This window comes from Lissotriton vulgaris, chromosome 7 (genome assembly GCF_964263255.1).
Source record: "Lissotriton vulgaris chromosome 7, aLisVul1.2, whole genome shotgun sequence".
Lineage (NCBI taxonomy): Eukaryota > Metazoa > Chordata > Amphibia > Caudata > Salamandridae > Lissotriton > Lissotriton vulgaris.
Window position 1 is genome coordinate 209,089,847 of NC_141695.1, and position 26,136 is coordinate 209,115,982.

At 45.6% G+C, this 26,136-nt stretch overlaps 1 protein-coding gene across 1 annotated transcript in view; it reads right to left on the bottom strand.

The window, feature by feature from the left end:
• Nucleotides 1-14,859, bottom strand: part of LOC147701213 (uncharacterized) — an 84,343-nt gene extending 69,484 nt beyond the window's left edge. The window contains exon 1 of the mRNA XM_086928598.1: nt 14,343-14,859. Coding sequence (XP_086784724.1) covers nt 14,343-14,675 — 333 coding nt within the window. The 5' untranslated portion in view covers nt 14,676-14,859. The remainder of the gene's footprint in view (nt 1-14,342) is intronic.
• Nucleotides 14,860-26,136: the final 11,277 nt, after the last annotated feature.

The following is a 26,136-nucleotide window of genomic DNA, read 5'->3' on the forward strand; positions in this document are numbered from 1 at the left end:
GGCAGGCACCGCGCGGTGCCTGCCGCTTTGATTATGTAAATGATGCAAAGCATTTTTAGTATTGTGGCGGGCGGAGCAGAGAGCTCCACCCGCCACAATACTATAAATACAGGATGTGCCCGCCACTGTGGCGGACGCATCCTAATGGTACGTGTGGGCCCCCCGCCCTTACTGGGGGCGGTCCCGATTTCCGATAGGATGGCGGACGGGCAGGGCTGCTTCTAGGATTTGCGAGGCCCTGGGCTAAAAGGGAATGTGTGAGGCCATTCTAATGTAGATAGGTGGCCCCTTGCAAGGAGACCATTCACAGACACTGTGGGAGGCCTATTGTCCAGCATTTTGTCGCCCCCCACAGTTTTAACTTTGAGCCTACAAGCATTTCTCACACCTTCAGTCCGATAGGTGTGAGAATTGCTTGTGGGCTAAAAGTTAAAACTATGGGGGGGGCAAAATGATGGACAATGGGCCTCCCACAGTGTCTGTGAATGGGTCTCCTTTTAATTGAAGGGAGCGTCTTCCTCCCTCATGTATCCAGATACCATCCCTGAGAGGCCCGGGGAGGGGGGTCCCTCCATTTCAAGGAAAGGTGACACCTTTCTTTGAAATGGATCGCCAGGGAACCGACAAGACACATCACCAGTGCGTGGCCCCATGCTGGTGGGCTGAGTGCGAGGCCCTGGGCAGCTGCCCACGCTGCCCATGCCTAACGCCGGCCCTGCGGGCGGGCAAAGCCCGCCCACCATCCTAATGGGGTCACTAGTCTCTGCAAAGAATTCCCCACAACTTTTCATCGGGCCAGAGAAGACCCAATATAAACAAAGAAAGTACACATGCCAGTAAACATGCAAAAAAAGACAATGTCCATGCAAATGTGGAGGGTGATACATGACTCTCAGGATTCCTTTTCAATAGACATGTTGATACATGGATGAGAAGATGAAGGCATAAGTGTGATTAGACAGATGTTGGTTGATGTAACAATTGATTAAAATATAGATGAGAGCATGAGTTAATGGAGGGATGAGTATGTATGGGTGGATAGATCCATGCGTAGATATTGATAGATGGCAGCCCATTCATTCATACATCCATCCATTCACTCACACGTCAGCTTACTCATTCACCACTCATTTGTTTATTTATCAAATCATTCAACTGTTCCACCCAGGACTCTTCCTTCATCACCCATCCTGGCATTCACTCATCCATTCATCTCTCCATGCACTCAGTGACCAATTCACTCACTCATTAATGCACTTACTCATTCATATTTCCATACACTCTGTCACATTCTGTTTGATCCATTCTTGCAATCTTGGGTTCTTCCGAATATTGATACAGTCTCACATTCACCCACTCACCCATGCACACACCCACAAACTCAGCTATCAGCGAAGAAGCCAGAACTATTGTATGTCAGAAATGTGGTGTGCACACCCTGCAGGCATGCACCCTTTTGCACACCTAAAATAGTTACTATCTTAGTCCGATGGCAAATTTTGGACCTTGGCTTGAAGGTAAAGAGAGTAAACAGAGTAAAGAAGAATGCAATCTTGAACTTTCCTTTCCTATGACCCACGTTTTTTGGTACTGGGTGTCTCCTCACACGTCTTTGTGCTGGAGAGACTTCCGAATGTTCATCAATAAACAGAGTGTTAATCAGTATATTTTCCACCACAAACTGTCCTTTCATGGGCAAACATGACAGTGCTGAATCTGGAAGATGCTTACATTCATGTGTGCATTCATTCCACCCTCTTTTTGTTTCATAGTTTTTCAATAATAGATTTAATGTTCAATGCTAAGTTCTCCCTTCAGCCTCAAATCATCTCGCTGAGTCTTCACACAGGTTCTGGCACCTTTGGAACTCCCTCTTTAAACCTTTTTTCCTTGTGTGCCAATGCCTTGCTCCCTCTGGTTTGCAGTCAGTTCCAGGGACAAGGCACCGGGCATAAGGAGTGGATGCTCTTCTGTGTGCTCTGCCTTCAGATTTTCTCTCTTCCCCATACACCTCAGCTTCCCTCTCATTCCCCAAATGTTGCTATGTGGAGAAACAATGACTTTTGTTTTCGAAGCTGAGATGTTGGGGCTTCCAAGATTAGGGGCTTATTATGAGTACAGAGGTCCACAAGACCGCCATACTTGCGGTGGCAATTCGGCCACTGCCACCACTGTGGGTCTGCCCACAGTATTCAGAGTGTGGCATTTGGACCGCCACCTGATTGCTGCGCCTGAAGGGGATCCAGGATCCTGCTGTGGTCGCACAGCAGAAGGGAGCAGAAATATGCTGGCAGTGCTGCAGTTTGGAGTGAAAAGCTGGGAATGAGACACCACTAGACGACCTTCACAGCCGATTGCAAAGAGACACAACGCGGCCCGTTTCTATGCGAACTTGTTCAGCTATTGGTAATTACTAAACCGACTGAGAGCTGAAAGAAAGCTTCAAAAAAACATCACTAGCATGGTGCAAATCACCCTTCCAAAGCACAACTAGGCTTCCAATTAACCGACAGTAAGCATTCCAATACCTTTTGTAAAAGCACCGCCCATTTGGCAAAATTTGTGCCATTCACATTTTAACTTGCCTCTTTTCACCAGCAATGTGTGAATTTATTTCTCTATTCAATTTATCTCTCCTCATATAATTGCCACCCGCAATTTCCTACTCATAGGAGATTTCAACATTTATAGCGAGGATGTCTACAACCATGACGCTGCGCTCTTTTCTAAGGGACCTGGCCTCTTCAGGTCTCCTTAAAATTAATAATGAACCCACCCATATCGCTGGCCACACCTTAGATCTCATCCTTTCAAACTCCCAGAACATCTCATGTGGGGAAACACCCCCTCGTATTTGGTCTGACCACTCCCTGATTAACTTTCATCTGATGAGTCCTAATACCTCCCCGACTCCCACATCCTACACGGACAGAGGTATAGACCCTGGCTCAAATCAGGGCCGACCACGTTATGTCTCCTTTTCTATCCTGGGACACAGACACTCTTAACTACGGTGTAAAACACCAAGTATTTCATTTTAATTCCATCATTATCAAAATCCTTGATGAGGCAGCTCGATTGAAACCACTCACCCACTCCCCTAAATCCATTCCTTCCGACTGGTATTCCCCTGCTTTAGGCACTGAAAAGAGTCAGTGCAAGAAATTAGAACGGATATGGTGACTCTCCCACAGAGAACGAGATAAATCGAGTTACAAAACCGCTTTAGCATCCTATCATAAAAACATTAAAAAATAGCGCAAAATCCATATTGCACATCAATTGGAGCAAGCTGGAACCAACTCCAGAACTCTTTTCCAAATAGTTAAGTCCTGCACCAACCCTAGAGCCTATGAATCTCCGTCGCAGTTGCTGTGCAATAGTGTCACTCAAAAAATTGATACCATATATCAGAGTATCATTTCTGACAATACTCTCTCCTCCCCTATCACAATTGGCCCCACTGACCATCAAAACAACCCCTCACAATTACTCTCCTTTCCCCTCTCAGTACTACAGAAGTCATATCCCTCCTCGCGACAATTAAATCTGGCTCCCCTTTGGACATCAACCCTGCCAAAATTTCGGCCAAATTTGCTGACCAGCTCGCCAATCCTATCTGCTCTATCCTTAATAGCTCTCTGAGTTCTGGCAGTCTTCCCCCAGTATGGAAAAACGCCCAAGTAGTACCCATATGAAAAAAAAACAAGATCTCTACTACTGAACTATCTAACTACCAACCTATATCATTACTACCCCTGCAGACCAAGCTAATTGAAAAACATATCAACAAACACCTGTCCGAGTTCATAGAAATCTCTCACCATCTAGACGCCTCACAGTTTGGCCAAACATAGTACCAAATCAGCTCTTATTGAGGTTACTGATAATATCAGAATGGCTCTGGACAAGGGTCAAGCAGCACTCTTAGTGCTGCTTGACCTGTCAGCTGCATTTGATACCATTTCTCACCACATTCTACTAAATAGACTCCAAGATATAGGTGTTCAAGGGCTGGCCCAGAAGTGGGTGACTGACTTTCTAACTGACAAAACTCAGACTGTCACTCTGGGAACTTTTAAATCTACTACTACTAAAGTTACCAAGGGGGTCCCGCAGGGCTCATGCCTATTTATGTTACCCCCCTGGCCAGACTCATGAGATCCTTAGGATTCACCCCCATCTCATATGCAGATGACACACAGCTTCTCCTCACATTTGATAAAAACAGACCAGATATTCAGCGTATTTTCTCAGAAGGCATGAAATCCATCGCTGCCTGGATGCGGGCTAACTTTTTACAACTTAACGCTGGGAAATCTGAAATCATGTTGTTTGGAGGAGCTGTTACAGGCTGGTCGCCTACCTGGTGGCCGGAGGAACTTGGGGGCATATTATCAAGGGGGTTTATCTCCGCTTTTTTGGCTTTAAAAGCCAAGAAAGCGGAGATAAAATTATCTCCCTATTACCTAGCTGTCTCTAACACCAGTTAGTGACAGCTAGTAGGAGATAGCGACCATCTTGGGCCCCACTTTGCATGTCAGAGATATTTATCACTAATGACATGCAAAGTGGGCGTGCCAAGATGTTAGCGACTGAAAACAGTCACTAACATCGCTAACTCCTATTACCAACTTTTGGAGATATTCGCGCTAAGCGCGAATATCTCCAAAAGCAAACACCTGCCCTGAGCAGTTCTTAGCCATGTTATCCAATGGGAGGTGGATAACATGGCTAAGAGCATTAGCTCGGTAATGCATGAATATCGCTGACTTTTCAGTGATATTCATGCATTGCGGCGATTTTTATCGCATTTGCGATAAACCTTGGTAATACCAAGGTTTATTGCGGTAAAAATTGCCGCAGCTCAGCGGTAAATTTTTGTCTCTAACCAAGCAATAGAGATAATTATCGCTATTGCTTGGTAATATGCCCCTTGGTCCTGCCCCTGCCCCTAAAGAAGTGGTCAAGAACCTAGGTATCAGAATTGATCACAAACTAACCCTTGAGGCACATGCTAATAACATTGCTGACTCATGCTTCTACATCCTCAATCTACTTAGAAGGATGTTTCCCCTCTTACCCTCGCCTACCAAGAAAACGTTAATGCAAGCCTTGGTATTAAGTAGACTTGACTACTGTAATGCCCTTTTATTTTCGTCTAACGAAGGCTCCCTCAATAAACTTCAGGTTGTGCAGAATACTGCCACCCGTCTTGTTGCCGACGACCCAGACAGAACACCCTCTGAAACCCTCCTTAACCACCTCCACTGGCTTCCGGTGAGATAGCGGGTCAAATTCAAATTAGGCTGCACTGTCTTCAAAGCCCTCTATGGCCAAGGCCCCTCGTATCTTACTAGCAAACTAGCTATATACACCCCGGCACGAGTGCTTAGATCAGGCTCTGAACTCTTGCTTTGCACCCCCAGAGTTAAAAAAGCACGCAGCGGAAGCAAAGCATTCTCCTACCTCACCCCTGTATTTTGGAATAAGTTACCTTTTTAGCTACGTAATTGTCAGAATCTGCCTCAATTCAGAAAGCTACTGAACACGTACCTTTTCTAGTTCTTTACCTTGCCTGTTCTCTGCCGTCCTAAGCGCTGAGATACCCTCATGGGTGATTCAGCGCTATACAAACCAGTAAACTTCAAACTTCTATCAGATAAACCAGCCCACGCCCTGAAGAGAATCCTACAAACCACCTTGGGAATCGAAACTCGTCAGCATTACACAACGCGGGGCGATCGCTTTTAATTCAGGTTCCCCCACTAGAAATGGTATTTTAATGGTCTCACTACTGGGCCTAATTTCTCTTTTGCCCATGGGTAGCAGCTTCTTGAATTTATTTCACAATGTGGATGATAAAGGTTGTCCTAGTAGCTGCTCCATTAGTGAACTGAAACGGATGATATAATGTTTAGAGAATCGTTGTTATGTATCACGCTTCATGCATTGTTTGTTAAATCACATTACTTCATCACAAAATCTGTATGTCTTTATTTTATTTGCTTTATTAATATGTATAATTTGTTTTTGACTGAAACATATCCACCACTTATCTGATCCATGATTAAATGTAGAGTAAAGTGTACAGAACGAAGTAGCAAATAAATGCTTCAATCCCATATCAATTGAATTGATGGCTTTTAGTCTGTTAAATTGGTTTAGCAGGTTTTGAATGTGACGTCTAGGACACTCTTTTCTTGGTTTACTACGGCCCCATCCGGCCGTCTAAGGCCAAACCCCTTGTTTGTATTAAGTGGCAATGCTGCAGGGCACCGCAGTGCATATTCCAAGTTGCCTGTCCACCGCTCCTTTCATGGTGGTGAGTCCTCCATCAAAAGGGTGGCGGAGAGGTGACGAATGGGGCCCTAACAGGGTCCCCGGCCCCTACTGGGCCTGAGGGTGCATGCGGGGGGCACATGTGCACACCCTTGAATGGATTGATGTCAGTACAACACGGTTTTTTACAACGCATTCCGTTACATCGGAATTTTTACAACGCAGGATCCATTACATCGGATGCCATTACAACGCATGGCATTACATAGCAGATGCTATTACAACGCATGGCATTACATCGTAAGTATAGGTAAGTATACCTTTTTAAAAAAAATGTAATTAAGTTAATTTAATTAATTTAATTTAATTAATTTAATTAAAATACATTTTAAAATAGTAATTAATTTAATTTAATAAAATAAAATCTATTTATTTAATTTAATTTTAATACAAATTGTAATTAATTTTATTTAATTATTATAATGAAATTAATTTAATTTAAATATTTTTAAAATTGTAATTGAATTAAATTAATTAAAATAATGTATTTAATTTAATGAATTTAATTTAAAAATGTAATTAATGTAATATAATTAATTTAATTTAATAAATATATTTTAATTAATGTATAAATGGTAAATATAATTTAATTAGCCCTAAACACAAACCTACCCCTGAACCCTAAAATACCCCTGTACCCCAAAACCCAACCCTGCCCTAAAACCTAAAAACACCCCTGTACCCCAAAACCCAAACCCTGCCCTAAAACCTAAAAATACCCCTGTACCCCAAAACCCAAACCCAGCCCTAAAACCTAAAAATACCCCTGTACCCCAAAACCCAAACCCTGCCCTGAAACCTAAAAACACCCCTGTACCCCAAAACCCAAACCCATCCCTAAAACCTAAAAATACCCCTGTACCCCAAAACCCGAACCCTGCCCTGAAACCTAAAAACACCCCTGTACCCCAAAACCCAAACCCTGCCCTAAAACCTAAAAACACCCCTGTACCCCAAAACCCAAACCCTGCCCTAAAACCTAAAAACACCCCTGTACCCCAAAACCCAAACCCTGCCCTAAAACCTAAAAACACCCCTGTACCCCAAAACCCAAACCCTGCCCTAAAACCTAAAAACACCCCTGTAACCCAAACCCCAAACCCAGCCCTAAAACCTAAAAATACCCCTGTACCCCAAAACCCAAACCCAGCCCTAAAACCTAAAAACACCCCTGTACCCCAAAACCCAAACCCTGCCCTAAAACCTAAAAACACCCCTGTACCCCAAAACCCAAACCCAGCCCTAAAACCTAAAAATACCCCTGTATCCCAAAACCCAAACCCAGCCCTAAAACTTAAAAACACCCCTGTACCCCAAAACCCAAACCCTGCCCTAAAACCTAAAAATACCCAAACACCCCAAAACATATACCTCAGTACCCCAAAACATATACTCCTGTACTCATACTTATTTAAAAAATTACTTAAATTAATATATTTAATTTATAATATTAAAAAACATAAATAAATATATTTATTTATAATTTAAAATAATTAAATTAATTATATAATATTAAATAAAATTTAAAAAAATTATATACTTACCAATACTTACGATGTAATGGTATGCATTGTAATAGCATCTGCTATGTAATATCCTGCGTTGTAATGGCATCCGATGTAATGGTACCAGCGTTGTAAAGCTGCGTTGTAACAGCATTCCGATGTAAAAGTTGCGATGTAACAGTAACATACCCCCTTGAATTGCACACGGTTCCTGCATGTTGTGTCATCCATGCCACTCTGTGCAGAAACATACTGCAGGTACTGTCACGGGGCGTCTGCAGTTAAGGCACACCTATGAAGCTTATACTGCCGCCGCCATGAGACCATCGCAGGACCTGCCATAGATTACCGTTGTAATTTGGCGGGTGGGCGCTCAACGGGTTTGGGGTCCTCCTGTCGGCGAGGTAGTGGTGGGCAGACAGGAGGACAGCTAAACTCATAATAAAGCCCCAAGTCTATTTCAAGATTCTGCTTCTCTTTTCCAGCTGCTTTAAGTTCCTAGGACAATCTCTGATACTTTTCTACATGGTGACTCCATAAAGGAGACCCGGCTGATGGACGTATGCATGCGGTTCAACGGTTTGTATGCATTAGAAATATACAGCAGGGTCATATGGATTGATATGCTTGTATCGAGAGGATCGCACAATATTAATCACGCGTAGGATAGCAATCTAATCAATTTGCTGTTTGAGATTAATCAAACTGGACCATTACTCCTCTCTTTATCATCAGACTAAACCGATTGAAATAAAAGACTTTCCATAAGACGTGCTTGCATAAAGAGATCTCCACATGGTTATACTATTCCTTGGACATTAATTCAAGTAACTGGCTTTTCGGCATCACTTAAATCTATCCTTTATGATTGGATTAGACCGGTTGAAGTATAAGACTTCTCAAGTTGACAAGATCCCCTTTAAGGCATGCACATCTGTATACCACACAAGGGAGATTGAGGTACAGCCATCTAGCTTGTGTAACCTCCCTTCTCTTTTGATCAGCTGAAACATAGATTAAGTTGATGACCAACACTAAGATAATTTGTGGCTTTCCTGATGAAGGTGCAGTGTGCGCTGAAACGTGCGTAGAAGATCCATCTCATTGTCACTTTGTATTTTTATCTTCTGTTAAGACTGTCTGTTATCATGGCTATTTGAGAATAATGGTTTGTCTGTAATGTGTTTGTAATTTGAAACACTTCCAATTTAAATATCTTTAGGAATTATGTCCTATTACTTTTTTTTATCAATTTGAATTAAAGAAATGAAATTTTGACAAAGTACATATGTTTACACTGAGTTCATTAGAGATTATGCTGTTGAGTAATATGGTCTGTTCAGTGTCGTAGACTGTTTATTGCCTAGGGTTTTCTCTTTCATTCTGTCCCGTAAAGGAGTTAATCCTTTGGTCTGTGAACACCATGGGGCTCATTATGATGGCGGGCAGACATCAGTCAGCCCACCATCATAACGGTGATGGGACCGCCTGCCAGATGTGCCATGCGGTGCCTGCCACTTGGTGCAGAGAACTGAAGGGAGGTACCGTGGGTGCACCCCAGTGCACCCCCTCCTGAGGGGGCTCACAACGGGCCCCCGAAGCCAATCCCCACCACCATGGAAAGGCCTATCACTCACCTTCATCCTAATATGGTGGACAGTGCCTGCTAGGCACAGCCACCATATTAGTGGCCTAGCTTCACCTGGCAGGCAATTGTAACAATTGCCACAGGCAGAAAAGCGGCAGACAGACTTTACGTCCGCCGCAATACCCACAACCATCTTAATATGGCGGTAGGTAATTCTCATTTTGATGGCGTTACGATTGCGGTGGCGATCATTACACCATCGTAATGAGCCCCTAAATTATTCTTCGGTTTCTGCAGGTTGCATTTCAGCTGGGTCTATCTCCTTCTACGATCTGAGCCCCATGGTCAGCCATTCAAGCTTTTTTGGACACCAGTTGTGAACCTAGAGATGTTGATCTTTTTGTGACTTGTCTTTTGAAGGATTTTTCCGATGATTGTGCCCATTTTAGGCCTCTTTCCCCTATGTAGGATGCTCCTTTCATCCTAAAGATCTTACAGTCTCCTCTCTTTGAGCCTTTGAAATCTTGTCCTCTTTAATGTTGCATTCCTAGTAGCTGCTGCCCCTACCTAGAGCGTGGGAGAGCCGATCTCTGGTCTACCATTCTCCTTACCTCAGGATCCTTCCTCATGGTCCAGGTTTTATTCCCAAGGTCCATTCTGTCTTCCTTTGCACTCAGGACATTGTTCTTCCTGTTTTGTCCCAATCCCTCTACTCCTGGTGAGGCGCGGCTTCACTGCGTAGATATCCTCCATGAGGGAGTCATCTATTCAGGCTACACAGCTGCGCCTAGTAATGCGATTCCATGTTCGGTCATTTTCAGGTCTGCTAGATAGGGAATTAACCCCTTCCACTTCTCTCAGTTGCTACTCGAGATCAGTTATCTCCATGTCTTCTGAGTTTCTGTATTCCTGTGTCCAGCTGGGGTGCTGGCCACTCTACCTGAGGTAGACCTGATTCTTGGGCAGAGGAAATGGGTACTGTACCTCTTTACGGGACAACTGCTTGGCTCCTTCTTGGTCCAATCCTTCCGCCTTTTTTTTTTAACTCTTTTTTAGATTCACAGCAAGCAAAGAACCAACAGGCACATCACCATTCGACGCACACCTACATGGTTGATATGCAAATTGCATTTCAGTGTATAGTGATCTCACTCTCGCTGCCCTCTTTGGATTCTCGCTGGAGGGGGCGTCAGATGTGAGGGGATCTTTTGGTTGTGATGCGCAATCTTCCCTACTGCCAGGGGATGCTCACTAAGGGCTTCTGTGTCACCAATTAAAATCATCTCGTGTGCACTGGCCTTGCTTGTTCTGGTGTTTTTTTTTCTTTCTTTCACCAGCGCATAAGTCTACTTGGGTACACCCTGAGTTAAAAAGAACTGGGACAAGGAAGAGGAGGTAATGCTTAGATTACTAATGGGTAATCCCAATTCCTTCTTCCTTGCCCCACTCCTTCAATCCACACTCCCTTCCAGGGTGGCCTTATGGGGTATTTACTTAAGGCAATTGATTACACCTTCAGGAGTTCGTGTGCGTGATATCAAGCAATATTGTCTTGCAGAAGTAAAAGGGCGGAGCTTCTTCTGGTGAGGATAAAGGATCCTTTTGGGGTTAAAATATGCAGCAGGGAGCCAGTCTGCAAGGTGCGCACGCCTCATTCCATAAAGCTTGGGGCAGGGAAGAAGAAATTAGATTAATGGGATTACTGGCAAGTAACGAACGCATTACCATCCCATTCGGCAGCACATAAGCAGCTCATTACTTTCCCCAGTTATTGTTCAAGCATTTCTTCCCCTCAGTCGCCAATTGGTTGGTTGGTTGATTGCTTTATTTCGATATGCATATATCATAAAAGCATTACAAAGAATAAAAACAGCATGTCGAAAAATGTGACTGTACGTTAAGAATAAAAAGAATAAAAACACAATTGATCAGAATAATTTAGCTAAGACGGAATTAAATTGATATGGACAGTCTTTTTAGTCGAATCAACCAAGCCCATTTTAAAAACTTGGAAACTGCACAGACAATGGGAGGGGCTGTATTAGTTAATAGAATACGGAGGGCGACCGTATGCTGGTGGGTGCCCAGTTCTCTGCAAATTGGTTTGAGCCATCGTGATCTAGGGCGTCCATAGTCCGGGCATTCGAAAAGAAAATGTGGCACAGTCTCTGGTTTATCAGAACATAGGGCACAATGGCGTGATGCTGGCTGGGACTTGTTCCACCTGGAGCAAAGGTCGGCAAGGGGTAGGGTTCCTAATCGGAATTTGATGTACAAAGACCGGTCCATGGCGATGGTAATTAAATCCATGTAGGGCTCGAAGGCAACAACATCTTTTATTAACAAAAATGCTGCGGTGGCATTGCAGTGCTGCTGGTTGCTGGTGCGCTTCGCGAAGACCCATTCCCAATATAGTTTTTTTAGGGATTCCTTTGGGGGGGCTGAGTGGCTGAGCCAACAGGATTCCAAACCTAGATCCCCTAGCAGTTGTTTGATGTCCCTAAGCCATTTAATCTTCTGCCAGCCATCAGAGCGCATCACCTCTGCTAACCCGTCAGCGTAGGATTTTAACTCCGGAACCCTCCACAGGCGAGCCCAAAGCAAGAGAGGGCTAAGGCTTGCCTGGTCCCTAATTGCTTTGCAGCCTACGTCCATTAAGACCGGGACTGTCGGAGTACTCATCGGGGTGGCAAGGAGGTCTTTGATGAATTTGTTCTCGGCCTTGCTTAGAGATTCCAATTTGCCTAGGCCCCACAGTTCGGCTCCGTAAAGTGACGCGGATACAGCTCGGCTTTATAAATGTCTATTAATGGGGCAACACATTGTTTGGTTGAATTGCTGTACTCCTTGAGTCGCCAATTAATACTACTGAGCACACCCTTTGGGTCTTACTACCAGCACATTTTTCCATAGTCACAAAATGGGTAAAACCCTTTGGTACTTATGGGCTTTTCTTCCTTTACACTAGGGGGCTCATTCGGATGACGGGCGGACTTTGTCCGCCCGCCATCCTGTCGGTTTTTCGGGACCACCCGCCATTAGGGTGGGGGTCCCGTGGGGGGTATTAGGATGTGCCCGCCACAGTGGCGGGCACATCCTGCATTTATAGCATTATGGCGGGCGGTGCTCTCTGCATCGCCTGCCACAATGCTATAAATGCATTACTGCATTTGCATAAACAAAGCAGCAGGCACCGCGCGGTGCCTGCTGCTTTTTTTATGCAAATGATGGGGGTACCACAGGTACCCCCCTGTGCAGCCCCCACCTCTCCTTCACTCTGGCAGCCCGCAGGGGGCCCCCAGAGTGATGACCGCATGCCTTTCCGTGGTGGCATCGCCGCCGCGGAAAGGCATCTCCCTAAGCCCATCATAATATGGCTGGCGGTGTCTATTAGACACCACCACTAGACACCGCCACCATATTAATCCTTTTCTGCCCCGGTCGCCTTAAGCCGTGGACGGTCTTTCCGTCCGCTGCGGTCCCCCCGCCATCCTAATATGGCGGGGGGAATTTAGGTGCGGATGGCGGGCGGAATGCCCTCACCAGACTGGCGGTGGCTACCGCCAGCCTGGCGGGGGCAATCCGCCCGCCATCCTAATGGGCCCCTAAATTCCCTGGTGTGATATGCTGGACTCTGGGCGAATATGGTCCTTCTATTTTTCCTGCTCTAATTCTGCAGGGGTAATGGGAAAAAAAAGACTTTCGTTCTTGGCCGGATGGCGAACGACCATAAAATAGACCGCTCTTGGAATACAATACACTATGACCCACCTGACCCACACTAATACTGAACACCTTAGCTTTGCTACTGATGTAGCGTGTCACCCACGTAAGCAAGCGTTTCAACAACCCACGTAGCGCTATACAAATGCTGCAATACGATACAATATATTACATCTCTTCCTGCTTGATTGTTGTGGCCTGAAGCTCGCGCACACAAGCGACTCCCAAGTCAAATAAGGATGGAGCCAGAGGCCCGCCCAATCATTCTAGGAACCGTGGCGGTGAACCAACAACAGCGGGGAGATCAAAACACTGTCGGCTTCTGCGAAAGGCTGCAGTGAACAAACACGGAACCCAGCCCCGGGCAGTTAGCGATCGCCACCGTGTCATTATCTCGCTTCCTCGATTCCCTGTGGGCACCAGTTCTGCCGCGCTACCTGGGCGACACGTCAGCCGCAGAGTGGCGGGCCCGCCCTAGCATTCCGTTATTCTGTTAAAACCTGGGCACACACAGCAGTTTAAACATGTGTAGGTGCGTGCATCCGAATGTAAACACGACCTAGTCAATGCGGTTTACATTTCCACAGCCCCCTCCTCCGCCGCCTCACGGGCCCCGTCATCTGGCGTGAAGGCCCAAGCGGGGGCGACCCAAGCGGGGATGACCCACCGCGCACGAGACGCGCTGGACTATTTACAGCTCACTCGAAACCCCGCACCTGTCACGCGAGAGACTCTACTTACAGTAAACAAACTGCCTGCAGAGTACTCCGCGGCTCGCCTTCGGGTAATGTTCGCGCTATATAAAATCGTAATTAATAATAAATAAATAAATAAAATGAGCTATGCTCGCACGATATCAAAACATGGAGAAATGAATGAACGCAACATTGGCATCTGCAATACTACCCAGTAACAGCAGTGAGACCCTGGCACCCCTGGCATGGGCTCCTCCGCCGTGGCCGGTGGCACTGTACTTGGAGCCCAGGCAGGCGAAGCTCCCACTGGTGCAGCGTGTGCAGTGGCACCGGGTTCCCGAGTCCTAAGGGGGCCCATTGAGCCCTGACTATGTCTGTATTTTAGCATTCAAACAGCAGCCGGGAGGGAGGGGGGCGTTTCCTTCCTTGCACTAGGGGCCTGCCAAGGCACAGCTCCTACTCTATTGGGCGTGAGGTGCTGGCACCTACCTTTATAGAGAAGACGAGGGCAGCGATGCCGATGGGCAGGCAGCAGCAGATCATGGTGAAGATCGAGTAGCCCAGGCAGTCTCGGGGGTAGGATTGCACAGGGGCGACCACCACTCCTGGCTGGGTGGTCACCACCACCGTCTGCCCGGGTGGGTACCCTGCGTTGTATCCGGTGTAGAAGACGGGGCCCTGGGGGCTGGCAGGAACGCAGTAGAGGGTGTTGCCAACGCTAGGGTAGGGTGGAGGTGGGGCAGTGCCAGCCTGCTGCACGGCAGGGGGGTAGCTGTCTCCGGAGCCCTCGGGGGTGCCTTTTTGGGGCTCCGAGTTGTCCATCTGTGCTTCTGCAGCAGAAAGTCTTGGTATGAATGTTTTTTTTCCCTTCGAAAGGACAGGGCACTGCAGACGCCACACTGTACAGGTGCCTACTGAAGAAATGATCACCTGGGAACCCAGGGCACTTTACTGGTAATGAGTGGCGTGGAACACGTACAGGGTGGCAACAATACAGTCAGCTGGCATGAGATCATCAATCCGTTCTGAACCCCCATCATCTGGTACTGTGCAGGGGATGGAAGCAAGAAAGGGCAGGGCGGCTGCACCCTGCAGGATCTGAGGAAGAAAGTGGACTCGCTCTGCTGCTCAGTGAAATAGCAAGATTATCCGGCAGTATAGGATGGGCCAATGGAAGGAGCAGAGGAGGGCAAAATTATGCGGCAAGGCTGAGCAAATTATGGGGAAAGAAAGGCAAATTCTGCAGCGTAATGTAGAACAGTGGAGAAGTGTGGCCCAATGATTAGAGCGGCAGACCCTGATGCAGAGGTCTATGCCGGACCAGGGTTCAATTCCCCGCCTCGGCGGGTCTTGGGCTCAAAAAATTCCATAGACATTATAATTCTCGCTTCAGTGCCTATTCCAATCATGGAGTCCCACTCTGCAACTCTGGGCAATAGCTTGCTTAATCTCCACAACGGCCCCCACAACGCTAAGGATGCCTGGCCTCCACCTTAGGGGTGCCCAGGAGTGGACGCCTCACAGGGAAAGCCAGGATGGGTTCCACAGCGGTATTTGTACAAGCGCCTTGAAACCCTTGCAGGTGAGTAGTGCGCTATATTTAAATTTATTTTGATTGTTCCTTCACGGAAACAGTGCAAGTCCATAGCATAAGCGAGATAGCGCAAGAGGGTCACTCCTCATATAGCCTCTCTCCTGAACCTTTCAATCTGTCTACGAGGTTCAGTATCTCCCAGCGCCGGGAAACCCTTCTTGGGTAGCTGTCGCGCTTTAGAAGCCCAATAAATAAATAAATAAATAAATAGCAAATGCAACGTTTAAATGGATCCCAACACCCCATCCACCCCCTCCATTCTCCCACCTCCCCCTCGGGCACTCAACACATAATCAAGGGTATTATTGATGACAACAACACCAAGAGCCTCATGGCCTGTGATTTATTCAGGTTGGTATGAAAACCCAAAGTTTCACCCAGTTCTATCAGTTCCTCTAAAAAAGGTGGAAGGGCATCTCTGGGATTACCAATAGCCAACAAGAACATCATTGGCATACAATGTGAAGACGTGTTCCTCGCCCCCAAAACGCATTTCAGTAATACCAGTAAGATCCCTAAACCTCTGAGCAAAAGGCTGAGTGCGAACAGCAAGGGTGATAACGGACTTCTGTGCCCTGCCAAATGGGACAGAGGGCAGAGCTCTCCCATTAACTCTTATCAAGGCCTGTGAATCCCCATAATTGCTCAGCACATTGGCCCTAAATCTTTCTCCAAAGACAATGTGTTAAAACCTCTGTCAGATATGGCCAGTGAACACCATCGAATGCCTTCTCAGCATCGATGCAGAAGAGCATAACTTCCTTCTGGGATCGAGCAGCCTTTTCTATAAGGTGTAGCATTCTTTTTGTGTTATATGCATATTGTCACTGGGGGGTAAAACTGGCTTGGTCTGGGGCCACTAATCCAGGCAACAACGTGCAAAAAGGAGCCGCCAGAAACACTTGTGAAAAGTTTAGCTTCAACGTGAAGCAAGGAACTCTGCCTATATGACCCACAGTGCCGTGTGTCCTTGCCAGACTACAATCGAAGGGGCAGATTTACCAGCCCCTTGCGCCACTTTTGCGTCACTTTTCCCATGTTAAAAATGACGCAAAAGTGGCGCAAGGGCCTTGTAAATCTGCCCCGAAGAGTCTAACATCGAAGGTGGGATCGTGGCTGGGCCCGTAAATGAGTTACAAACCTCAGTGAGGAGGTGGGGCAACAGGGTGCCAAAAGTCTTATAAAACAGCTCTGAGAAGCCATTGGGGCCTGGGGTTTTAAGGAGCTTCTGTCTCGAGATAGCAGTTATTACCTCTTCGGTTCAAATCAGTTGTTCAAGTCCTGAGGCCTGATCCGTCGTCAGGCAAGTAATGTTCATGTGAGGCAAATAATGTGGTGGATTCTCTGACTGTAGGTCCTGTGCTGTTTAAAGATTGGTGTATAGTTCCCTAAAACGAAAAGGAATTGGCCCGTCTTCTCCGATACGTCCCCCTCCTTTGTAAACAAAGATATAACACCAGTAGCTTAGTGTTGGGCTCTAAGGGGCATATAATCAAGGGGGTTTATCTCCGCTTTTTTGGCTTTAAAAGCCAAGAAAGCGGAGATAAAATGATCTCCCTATTACCTAGCTGTCGCTAACACCAGTTAGCGACAGCTAGTAGGAGATAGCGACCATCTTGGGCCCCACTTTGCATGTCAGTGATATTTATCACTAATGACATACAAAGTGGGCGTGCCAAGATGTTAGCGACTGGAAACAGTCGCTAACATCGCTATCTCCTATTACCAACTTTTGGAGATATTCGCGCTAAGCGCGAATATCTCCAAAAGCTAACACCTGCCCTGAGCAGTTCTTAGCCATGTTATCCAATGGGAGGTGGATAACATGGCTAAGAGCATTAGCTTGGTAATGCATGAAAATCGCAGACTTTTCAGCGATATTCATGCATTGCGGCCGATTTTTATCGCATTTGCGATAAACCTTGGTAATACCAAGGTTTATCTGCGATAAAAATCGCCGCAGCTCAGCGGTAAATTTTTGTCTCTAACCAAGCAATAGCGATAATTATCGCTATTGCTTGGTAATATGCCCCTAAGTTTGTTGGCTAACAACTATCCGCACTTTTTCCCTCTGACATAGAATGTATGTTTTAAGGTGAAGCAGAGAGTATTCTACTTTGTCAAGATCAAGACCCAATAACTATTTCTGTGTAGCTTCCAATTGGCACTATATTCTGGGGGCCCTGTGCGAAGGTGAATGCGTTTTAACTCTTTCACTTGTCCCTGGCGTTGTCTTCATTTCTCTTTCTGTAATTTATTATCTGCCGCCGATAAAGCGATACATATGTCTCTGATGACCGCTTTTAATGTGTCCGAGACCATCACGACTGGAACCTCAGGGCTATCATTAACACCAAGGTAATCCGACATTGCCTTTTGAATGTGCTCTACTACAGCATGTCTGTGAAGGAGAGTCCGTCACAAACACCACGGCAGAGCCCTCTCATTAATACCGGGCACCTTCGATTCCAAGGAAACTCCGGAATGGTCCAAAAGTGACCCTGGTTCCAGTTCTACTGATGTAACAACAGCCTGAACCTCATGATAGCCTAAGAAATAATCCAAGCTGGTATAAGACTTACGTGCGTGGGAATACAAGGTACAGTGCCTTGTCCTCTGGTTTCAGCTTTGCAACAGATGTTCCACCACAGATCTACCAGGCCAATCTCCCTCAACCAGAGGGAGAGGAGTTGGCCTAACAACTAGGGTGGTCGACCTCGATTATGGGGAACTGGGTTCGAGTCTCGGCAATGACGCTGAACATCCTGTGATTCTGGGCAAATCACTTATCTCCCCGTTCCTAACAAACATGAATGTGTGTCATCATGTAATGTAACTTGTGATATGTAAAGCACTCTGATACCCCATTCGGGTCAAGTTCGCGCTATATAAAACTCTGCAAAAAAATAAAATAGAGAGTCCCATCCAAGGAGACCACTCTGCCCCTCCCTCTCTAGAGGCAGAGTGGTCCTTGTCGTTATCAAAGAGCAAATTAAAATCGCCCCAACCGAAACCCATCAATCTTGAGTTGTCATTGTGTCTTCCACAGCTCTGTGAATGAATTGTTTCTGCTTCTCGTTGGGGGCATATAGACAGCCCAGGATACGTATTCTGTCAGCAACCTTGGAACGCATCCTACCCCTGAAAGAGTGCGAGACCAATATTGCAACCCCAGGCCACTTACTTGCCATGGAAGAAAAATACTGATGTGGAAAGGTCCAGGTCTTAAACCGGTGCCAGTCCCTCGCTAGTAAAAGCATTTCCTGGAGCAAGCAGATATCTGCTTTCCTCTGCTCTAGGTAAGAGAGAATGGCCTGCCTTTAACTGGGATTTTAAGCCCCTTAACATTAAGAGTGGCTATTCTTAGATTATTCTGAAGCATACCAATGGCATTAGCTTGTCATGCAGTAACTCGACAATTCTACATCGCCCACCTAATCTGCTTGATATGCTCATAGGAATGACCCACCTGGTCAAAGATTTCATCAATATAGAGTAACAATGTCAACTGAATGAGCGCCCTTGCAACCCCCCCCCCCCTTCTTCCCCCCATCAAACAAAAAATTAACAGGAATAAAGACAGTGTCTTGGAGAAACCATCCACCAAAAATTCCCAGCAATACTCCAGCTGGAAGTAGGTGTAGAAGGTCCATGATGGCCATTGATCCGTGCAGCGATCCCCCCCTCTTTCCCCTCAGGGTCCCTGCTCCTCAGTTAGCTTCTCCAACACTGCCTGTTTCTCTCGTACAATTGTAGCAGAGTCAGGTCCGAAGACAATCAGCAGTTTACAAGCCTACCTGAGAGAGCCAATCTGATACAACTTCCCTTCCCATCGAAAAATGATACGAAAGGGGTGTCCCCAGGAGTATAGAATGCTTGTGTCTCTAAGGAAGGACGTCACTGGTCTGAACTCTCGCCTTTTCTAAGTGCAGTGTATAGTCCCGGAACTGCACTGGCGAAGAGTCTCTCGATTTGTGTAGTATTGTTTCCTCGAGGGGGAAGTCATGCACACATGCCAGGATATCAAGTGGGCGAGAATCTCCTGACCTAGGAAGGCCTACTCAATGTACTTTGTCTAAACTTAAGTCCTTAGTTTGTGTGTCCCCTAGTATTTGGGCAAAGAGAGCCGTTACATAGCTTCTAACAGCGTCCCCCTCCGCCCTGAAGGCCCCCCTAATTCTTATGTTATTTCCCTGGGACCTGTTTTCCAAATCCTCGGTATGCGCTTGAACATTGATCTGCAGATCGGTGAGTCATATGATTTCTTGTTGTAATTGTTCGATTTTCTCATCTCTAGTAGTCTTGTGTTGCTCCAGGGTGTAAACTCTGTCCCTAATATCAGTTACCTCTTTCTGGACTGCCTGTATCTCCTGAGCCAAGTCTCTCTTGATCTCCTGAAGGTCGCATCGGAGGGAAGAAAATAGTCTCCAAAGTAAGTGAGTGATTAGCACTTCAGCATCTCCCATCTCCGGTGATACAGCCCGGCTAGATACAGCCAATTTGTCTCCAAGTGGGGGGAATGGCAGATGACTCTGCAAACATATCCTTTAGACTATTTGATTGTCATCATTGGATGGCCTCCTAAAGTGCAAAAAGAAAGGTGGGTGCGAGTAGTAGTAGGTTGATGCCTGGTGGAAATGAGTAGCTACATCAATGCCGGCCACAGAGGAAGCAATAGCAGAAGGGGTGGGATTCTCCTCTGCCTTCCTCACCTACAGCTCTTCAGCAGGCTAGTTGTTTCTGCCCAGGTGGTCAGCTCTTCAGACTTTCCCTCTCAGTGATCAACAAACAGGGACAGATCTTCCCTGGGATTCAACGCTCAATTCAGGAGATGAACAGGCCAGAGGAGAGTGCCCCACCACATTCTTATACTCAGGGAGGATTTCATGCAATCCAGGCTTCAGAACCAGAAGGCAGCCCTGCAATGGAGCATCTGCCACCCTAGGCTCTCTCAGGAGGAACAAACTGAGTCGCATAGAAGAGGGCGGCGTCAACACTCCCATGGCACCCAGCTCCTGACAGTGCAGCCTCCACCATACCGCAGCTCTTCGATGGGTGAACAGCCTTCACAACGAAACTTTTACAACGCACTACCATTACGACGCAACCATTACAACGCAAACCATTACAACGCATTGCGCTGGGGGGCGCTCTAGGATAGGGAATAGATTAAATTTACTATCCAACACCTTCCCTACTATCCACGGGGGCTGGAGTTGGAATAGTAAATTAAATTATTCAACATCCAGCACCCCAAAGCGCTATGCATTGTAATGGTATGCGTTGTAAAAACTGCGTTGTAATGGCATGCGTGGTAAAAGCATGCGTTGTAACGTCATACATCCCTTCGATGCCAGCCGGGCTCCTAGGACCCATGCAACTTCCTTCACTACATCAAAGCACCAGGCCGCAGAAGGGAACGGGGCCTCAGCACACAGCACAGGAGGTGTGGTGCCGTGGCCAGGGTGACTGACGCTGGAATATGGGGGGCCACGGTTCGATCCCCGGCACCGGCAGCATGTCAGCCCAGCACCATATGACTCTGGGCAATAGCTTGCTTCATCTTTCCGATGGCTCCCAGCGCCTGAATGCCTTCGGGTAACTGTTTGCGCTTTACAAATACTGGATTACATTTACATTTAGGAGGAACAGTCCGCCCTATCCAAGGGCGCGGGCTCACTCATGCCCCAATGCGTCTCCCGTGCCCACCATTCTCAATCAATCAATCACAGAACTTGTAAAGCACACTACCTACCCGTGAGGGTCTCAAGACGCTGCAGGAGGGGGGTGGCTGCTGCTACTGCTCGAAGAGCCAGGTCTTGAGAAGCTTCCTGAAGGTGAGCAGGTACTGGGTCTGCAGCAGGTGGGTGGGGAGGGTGTTCCAGGTCCACGCTCTAAACTCCATCTCGCGGCTGGGCCTCTTCTCTGTACGCCCATCCCAGAAGCTCCAGCACACTCACCCACCATTAGGGAGGGGAGCCCATAGCTCCGTGAGCGTTCTCTCCTATCTCTCACCAATGTCTCCTCCAGGCTCCTGCCAGTCCATGAGGCCAGAGGTGCCGCAGGTTTTGGCCGCTCCCGTCAGTAAGACATCAACCAGTAGAGCTCCCCTTCTAGCCCCTGTTGCAGCATATGGGGAGGGTTCAGCGACACCTCCCAAAACATGCCGGTCCCTCCAGGCCCCTTCGTCAACAAAGGATCCTCCAAGGGCTCCTTCCAACACAGCTGGAATAGGGGTAGCACCGCTTTCAGCGGCAGAGGGCTCCAAGTCAGAGTCCATCTCTACTTTCAGCCAGCACTCCTTTTTGTGGCACAGGACCCAATACCAGGCCGCAGCTCCTCCGAGCTATCAGGCTTGAAACCAAACCCCCCTTTGTCATCTTTCGAGGCTGGGAGATTGCTAGGCTCTCCCAGCGCTATGCCATGACTGTAGCAGGCAAAAATGCCAGGGGTTTACCGGGCTAGGTCACATTCAGTCTGGAGGGAGCACGAGACACATCTTATTCACTTACCATCTTGTCCTGCCCCTGAATGCTGCACATTTTGTGATAGTAATGCGTCATTATTTTGTCATTTTTAATTCGAGCACCAATGCACATGCATTGTCTGCAGGACCTGCTGTCATCAATATTACCACTCTATTCCCTCCTGCTACTCACCATAGGTCAGAGTCTTGCGTCGCACTTGTTTACTGCCTAACAATTGGCACAACCGGTGATATGTCACTTTCCTTGTTCTGCAGAGGAGCACCTTCTAAGTACAGTAACATTACCCTTTGAAGTGATGAAAAGATGCAGTATATCTTGAAAATCCTTTATTGCAACATTTTAAGTAAAGTAGAAGAAACAAACAAGCTCCAGGAAATACAGCTAACAGTCCCAAGGCACAGCTACCAACTGACCCAAAGGACTAGAATACTCAAAAGGTAACTTACATTCTAAAACTCGCTCATGCACGAGTCTTAAAGGCACAATGTAAAATACAATATTATAAGTTAACATAAAGTAAATCACAATACAACACACCCCCTCCTATGAACAAGAAAGAAAAAAAAAGAATGAAATAGAGAGGAAGGGGGAAAAAATTATACAACATGGTAAGGCATAAATAAGAAATAAAGAGGAACATAACATAAGGCAAACTGCATCACATATTCCATAAACCAATTAGGCAAAACTCTTTTTCTCTTATTACAAAAACCTTATCCAAAAATCTAAGAAGCATATGTGTGTCCACTTTTTCCACAAATTTACCAAAGGGCCATTTGGAAAAAAGGTCAATGGCTACCAGTTCAAATACTTTCAATTCTCCAACAGGTCCAAAAATGACAACCGCTACAGTGCCCCAAGGAAGATTAGGGATTAAACCTTCACTCATTCCAGGTCTCAGGGTCTTTAACGATTTGTCTGCTGAGCAGTAAACAGGACAACTTTTAACAAAATTCTCAATATCTTTTTCAACCCCCAGCCACCAAAACACCTCTTTTCCGTAATGTTTTAGGGGGAACAATTCTGTCTCCTCTCAATAACAAATCTTTGTTGAGATACAATTCCATTCGTACTTCCCAGTAAGCTTTCAAACATCCTGTGATGTTTCCTTTCTTTGGCCATCCTTTACAAATGTAACCAGACACTTTCTCCAAATCCTCATCTTTACGCTGTTCTTCCGCCCATCCGTCCTTACTAATGTCGGGTACACCTGAATCTTGTATGAACGCTACACTGAAATTTCCCCATGGATCCTCTACGCACTCCTCTAGTGGAATGGGTAACCTTGATAAACAATTCGCAACTACATTGTCTCTGCCCGGTACATAAACCATCTTATAAATGCACTCTTTCATCCTCATAGATATTCTGGCCAATCTGGCAGAGGGCTACTGCAGTTCCCTCACTGGAAAGAATGCAAACTAGAGGTCAGTGATCAGTGCCAATGATTACAGGGTTTCCCCACACAAAGGCACTAAAATGTTCCAAGGCCCATACGCAAGCAAATGCTTCTCTTTCTATCATTGGGTATTTGCTTTCTGAAGGGGATAGTGCTCTAGAAGCGAACACAATTATTTTTTCTTTACCCTCTTTTCCATTTTGTGATAGGACAGCACCCAATCCATTGTCACTCGCATCCGTGGTTAATAAGCATTCTAAATTAGGCTCAAAACTAGATAAGGCATTCACGCTTTGTAAGTCCACTTTAATTTGTGAAAACTCTTTTTTACATTCTTCTTTAGTAAAGTCTGAATATTGTACACTTTGGATGCAAAATTATTTATAAATTTAGTGCAATATTCTGCCATTCCCAGAAATAACCTTATTTCCTCCTTAGAAGTGGGAGCAGGTGATCTCACGATGTTCTCTACAAGAGAAGGCTTAACCCCCTCCTCGCTTATAATATGGCCTAAGTATGAGACACTCCTTTGTCCAAATTTACACTTCGTCAGTTCAACGGGTAAGCCTGCTGACTGTAATGTTCCAAAAAGCTTTTGTAACCTGCAATCATGTTCATCTTTGTTGGCAGCCGCAATCAATATATCACCCTGGAAAAAACAAACTCCCTCCATTTCTCCAAACAGTCTGTGCATGAGGCGCTGAAAAACAGCCGCAGCCGGCGCAAGCCCAAATGGCATACGCCTAAACTGGTAGCACCCAAAGGCGTAATAAAAGCCATAAGACTTCTCGATTCTGGCTCCAACACAACCTGATGATAAGCAGCAGAGAGGTCAATGGTCGAAAACCACGTCGCCCCCCTTAAAGAAGACACCATCTCATTTATTTGAGGCAATGGAAACTTCTCAATCACAATATTGTTATTCAGATGGCGCAAATCAATCCATAAACACATTTTTCTGTTGGGTTTTCGAGCAACCACGACTGGAGAAATCCATTCAGATGATTCAATTTCTTTGATGACCCCCTTAGATAACAAACCTTGTATTTACTTTTTGACTTTCTCCCTAATTAATACAAGAATAGGTCTTAGCTTATGAACGTTTGGTTCTGCACTACCTTTAAGAACAATTCTGTGCTCAAATCCTTTAAGTGTTCCCAATTCTTACCCAAAAACCTTAGGAAATTTATTACTCAAAACATCGACCAACTTGCTGCTTTCATCCATAATAAGTACCTTCTCAACACTATTGGGATCCAGTATTATGTGCACATTTTTCTGGTCAAACCAGCCCAGAACAGATGGCCCCACCTTGGTTACATACAATTTTCCTCTGGTAGATCGTCCTTTAAAAATAAAAGTGAACCATCTGAATCGCAACATGTCAATCCTCTCCCCTGTATAACTTACAGGATTCACATCTGACACATTCAATTGATCTCCAATCTTATCCACAAATTTCCTCTTCCATACATCTGCATTTATAATAGTGTAAGGAGACCCTGTATCTACGTAAACATTTACCGTCACCCCCCCCCCTCCCCCAAAGACAACTCACATATGGGTTTGCCTTCCATAGAATCATCCTTTACGTTCAAGACCAAATTTTCTCTCACATTCTTCACACAACTCTCATCCCCATCAAATCTTCATCGTTACACTCCTCTTCATTCCCCAAATACATTTCACATTACTGCGCCTATGGCACATTTTGCTGAAATGCCCTAAAAGTCCAAAAATGCCACATTTCTTTCTTGAACCTTTGCTAAAAGCGAAATGTTCCTTACTATCACATCAATAGCATCTTCTATCGTCAGGTTTCTTATCTCTTCCCTAGTTCTTTAATGGTTGATTCGTCCCTCTTCCTTGAGTTTGTTGAGAATGGCTCTTAGCTGTATTCTGTATTTTAAACACTACTCCAGGTAATTTTTCAGACACCTTCTCTGCTTCTTTAAGTACAGTCGCACATCTGTCTGACATTTCAGATTTTCTCATTATAGCCAAAACATCATCAAGTGGTGCACCCCCATTCTCCCATAAACGGTCCTGTATAGGTGAATTATTATTATGCATGACCAACTGATCTCGTATTAAATCATCGGGAAGATTACCAATATTGCAGTCAATAGCCAACTTTTTCAAGTCATCAAGCCACTCATCTTGCATTTCATCCTTAGTTGTCTTTCTTTGAAAGAATCTGTGCCTTATTACACCTATGCACACTTTTGGAGCAAAATACCTGTCTATATCCTAGAGATAGTTTTCAAAAACATCTAAATTAGTATCAGCAATCTTAGGCATCCGTGAGTGGGTTTTTAATTCTACTGGTCCTAATGAATGGAGGAGTATCCTTTTCTTCTGTTCTGGTTTCATTCTCCCTGCCGCCTCAATTGCATATATAAAGTTTACAAAGTATTCTTGCCACTACGCTCACTTAATGCTAGGCTGTGAACCAGTAGCCCAGAAAGGGTGTAAAGCACTAATGGAAAAATTCTGTTGTGCCATATCTTCTTTTACAACGTCAATATTATGATCCCCTTGTGTTCCATAAAAAGTGATAACTTTATAACAATGTGCACTGAGTAACTGTTTTTTTTTAATTTTGATAAAATTATTCCATAAATAAGTTGCTTCGTCCCGACAGTCTCAACTGTTCTTTTATTTCCTTTCTGTTCGAATTAACCCCTGATTATTAAAATCCACTTTAATTATACTTTGCTTTTATTCTTGGAGCTCCGGTGAGTACTCGCACTTTATTATGCAAATTTGTTTTGTCTTCAAGATGGCCGCTACTCAAGGTCA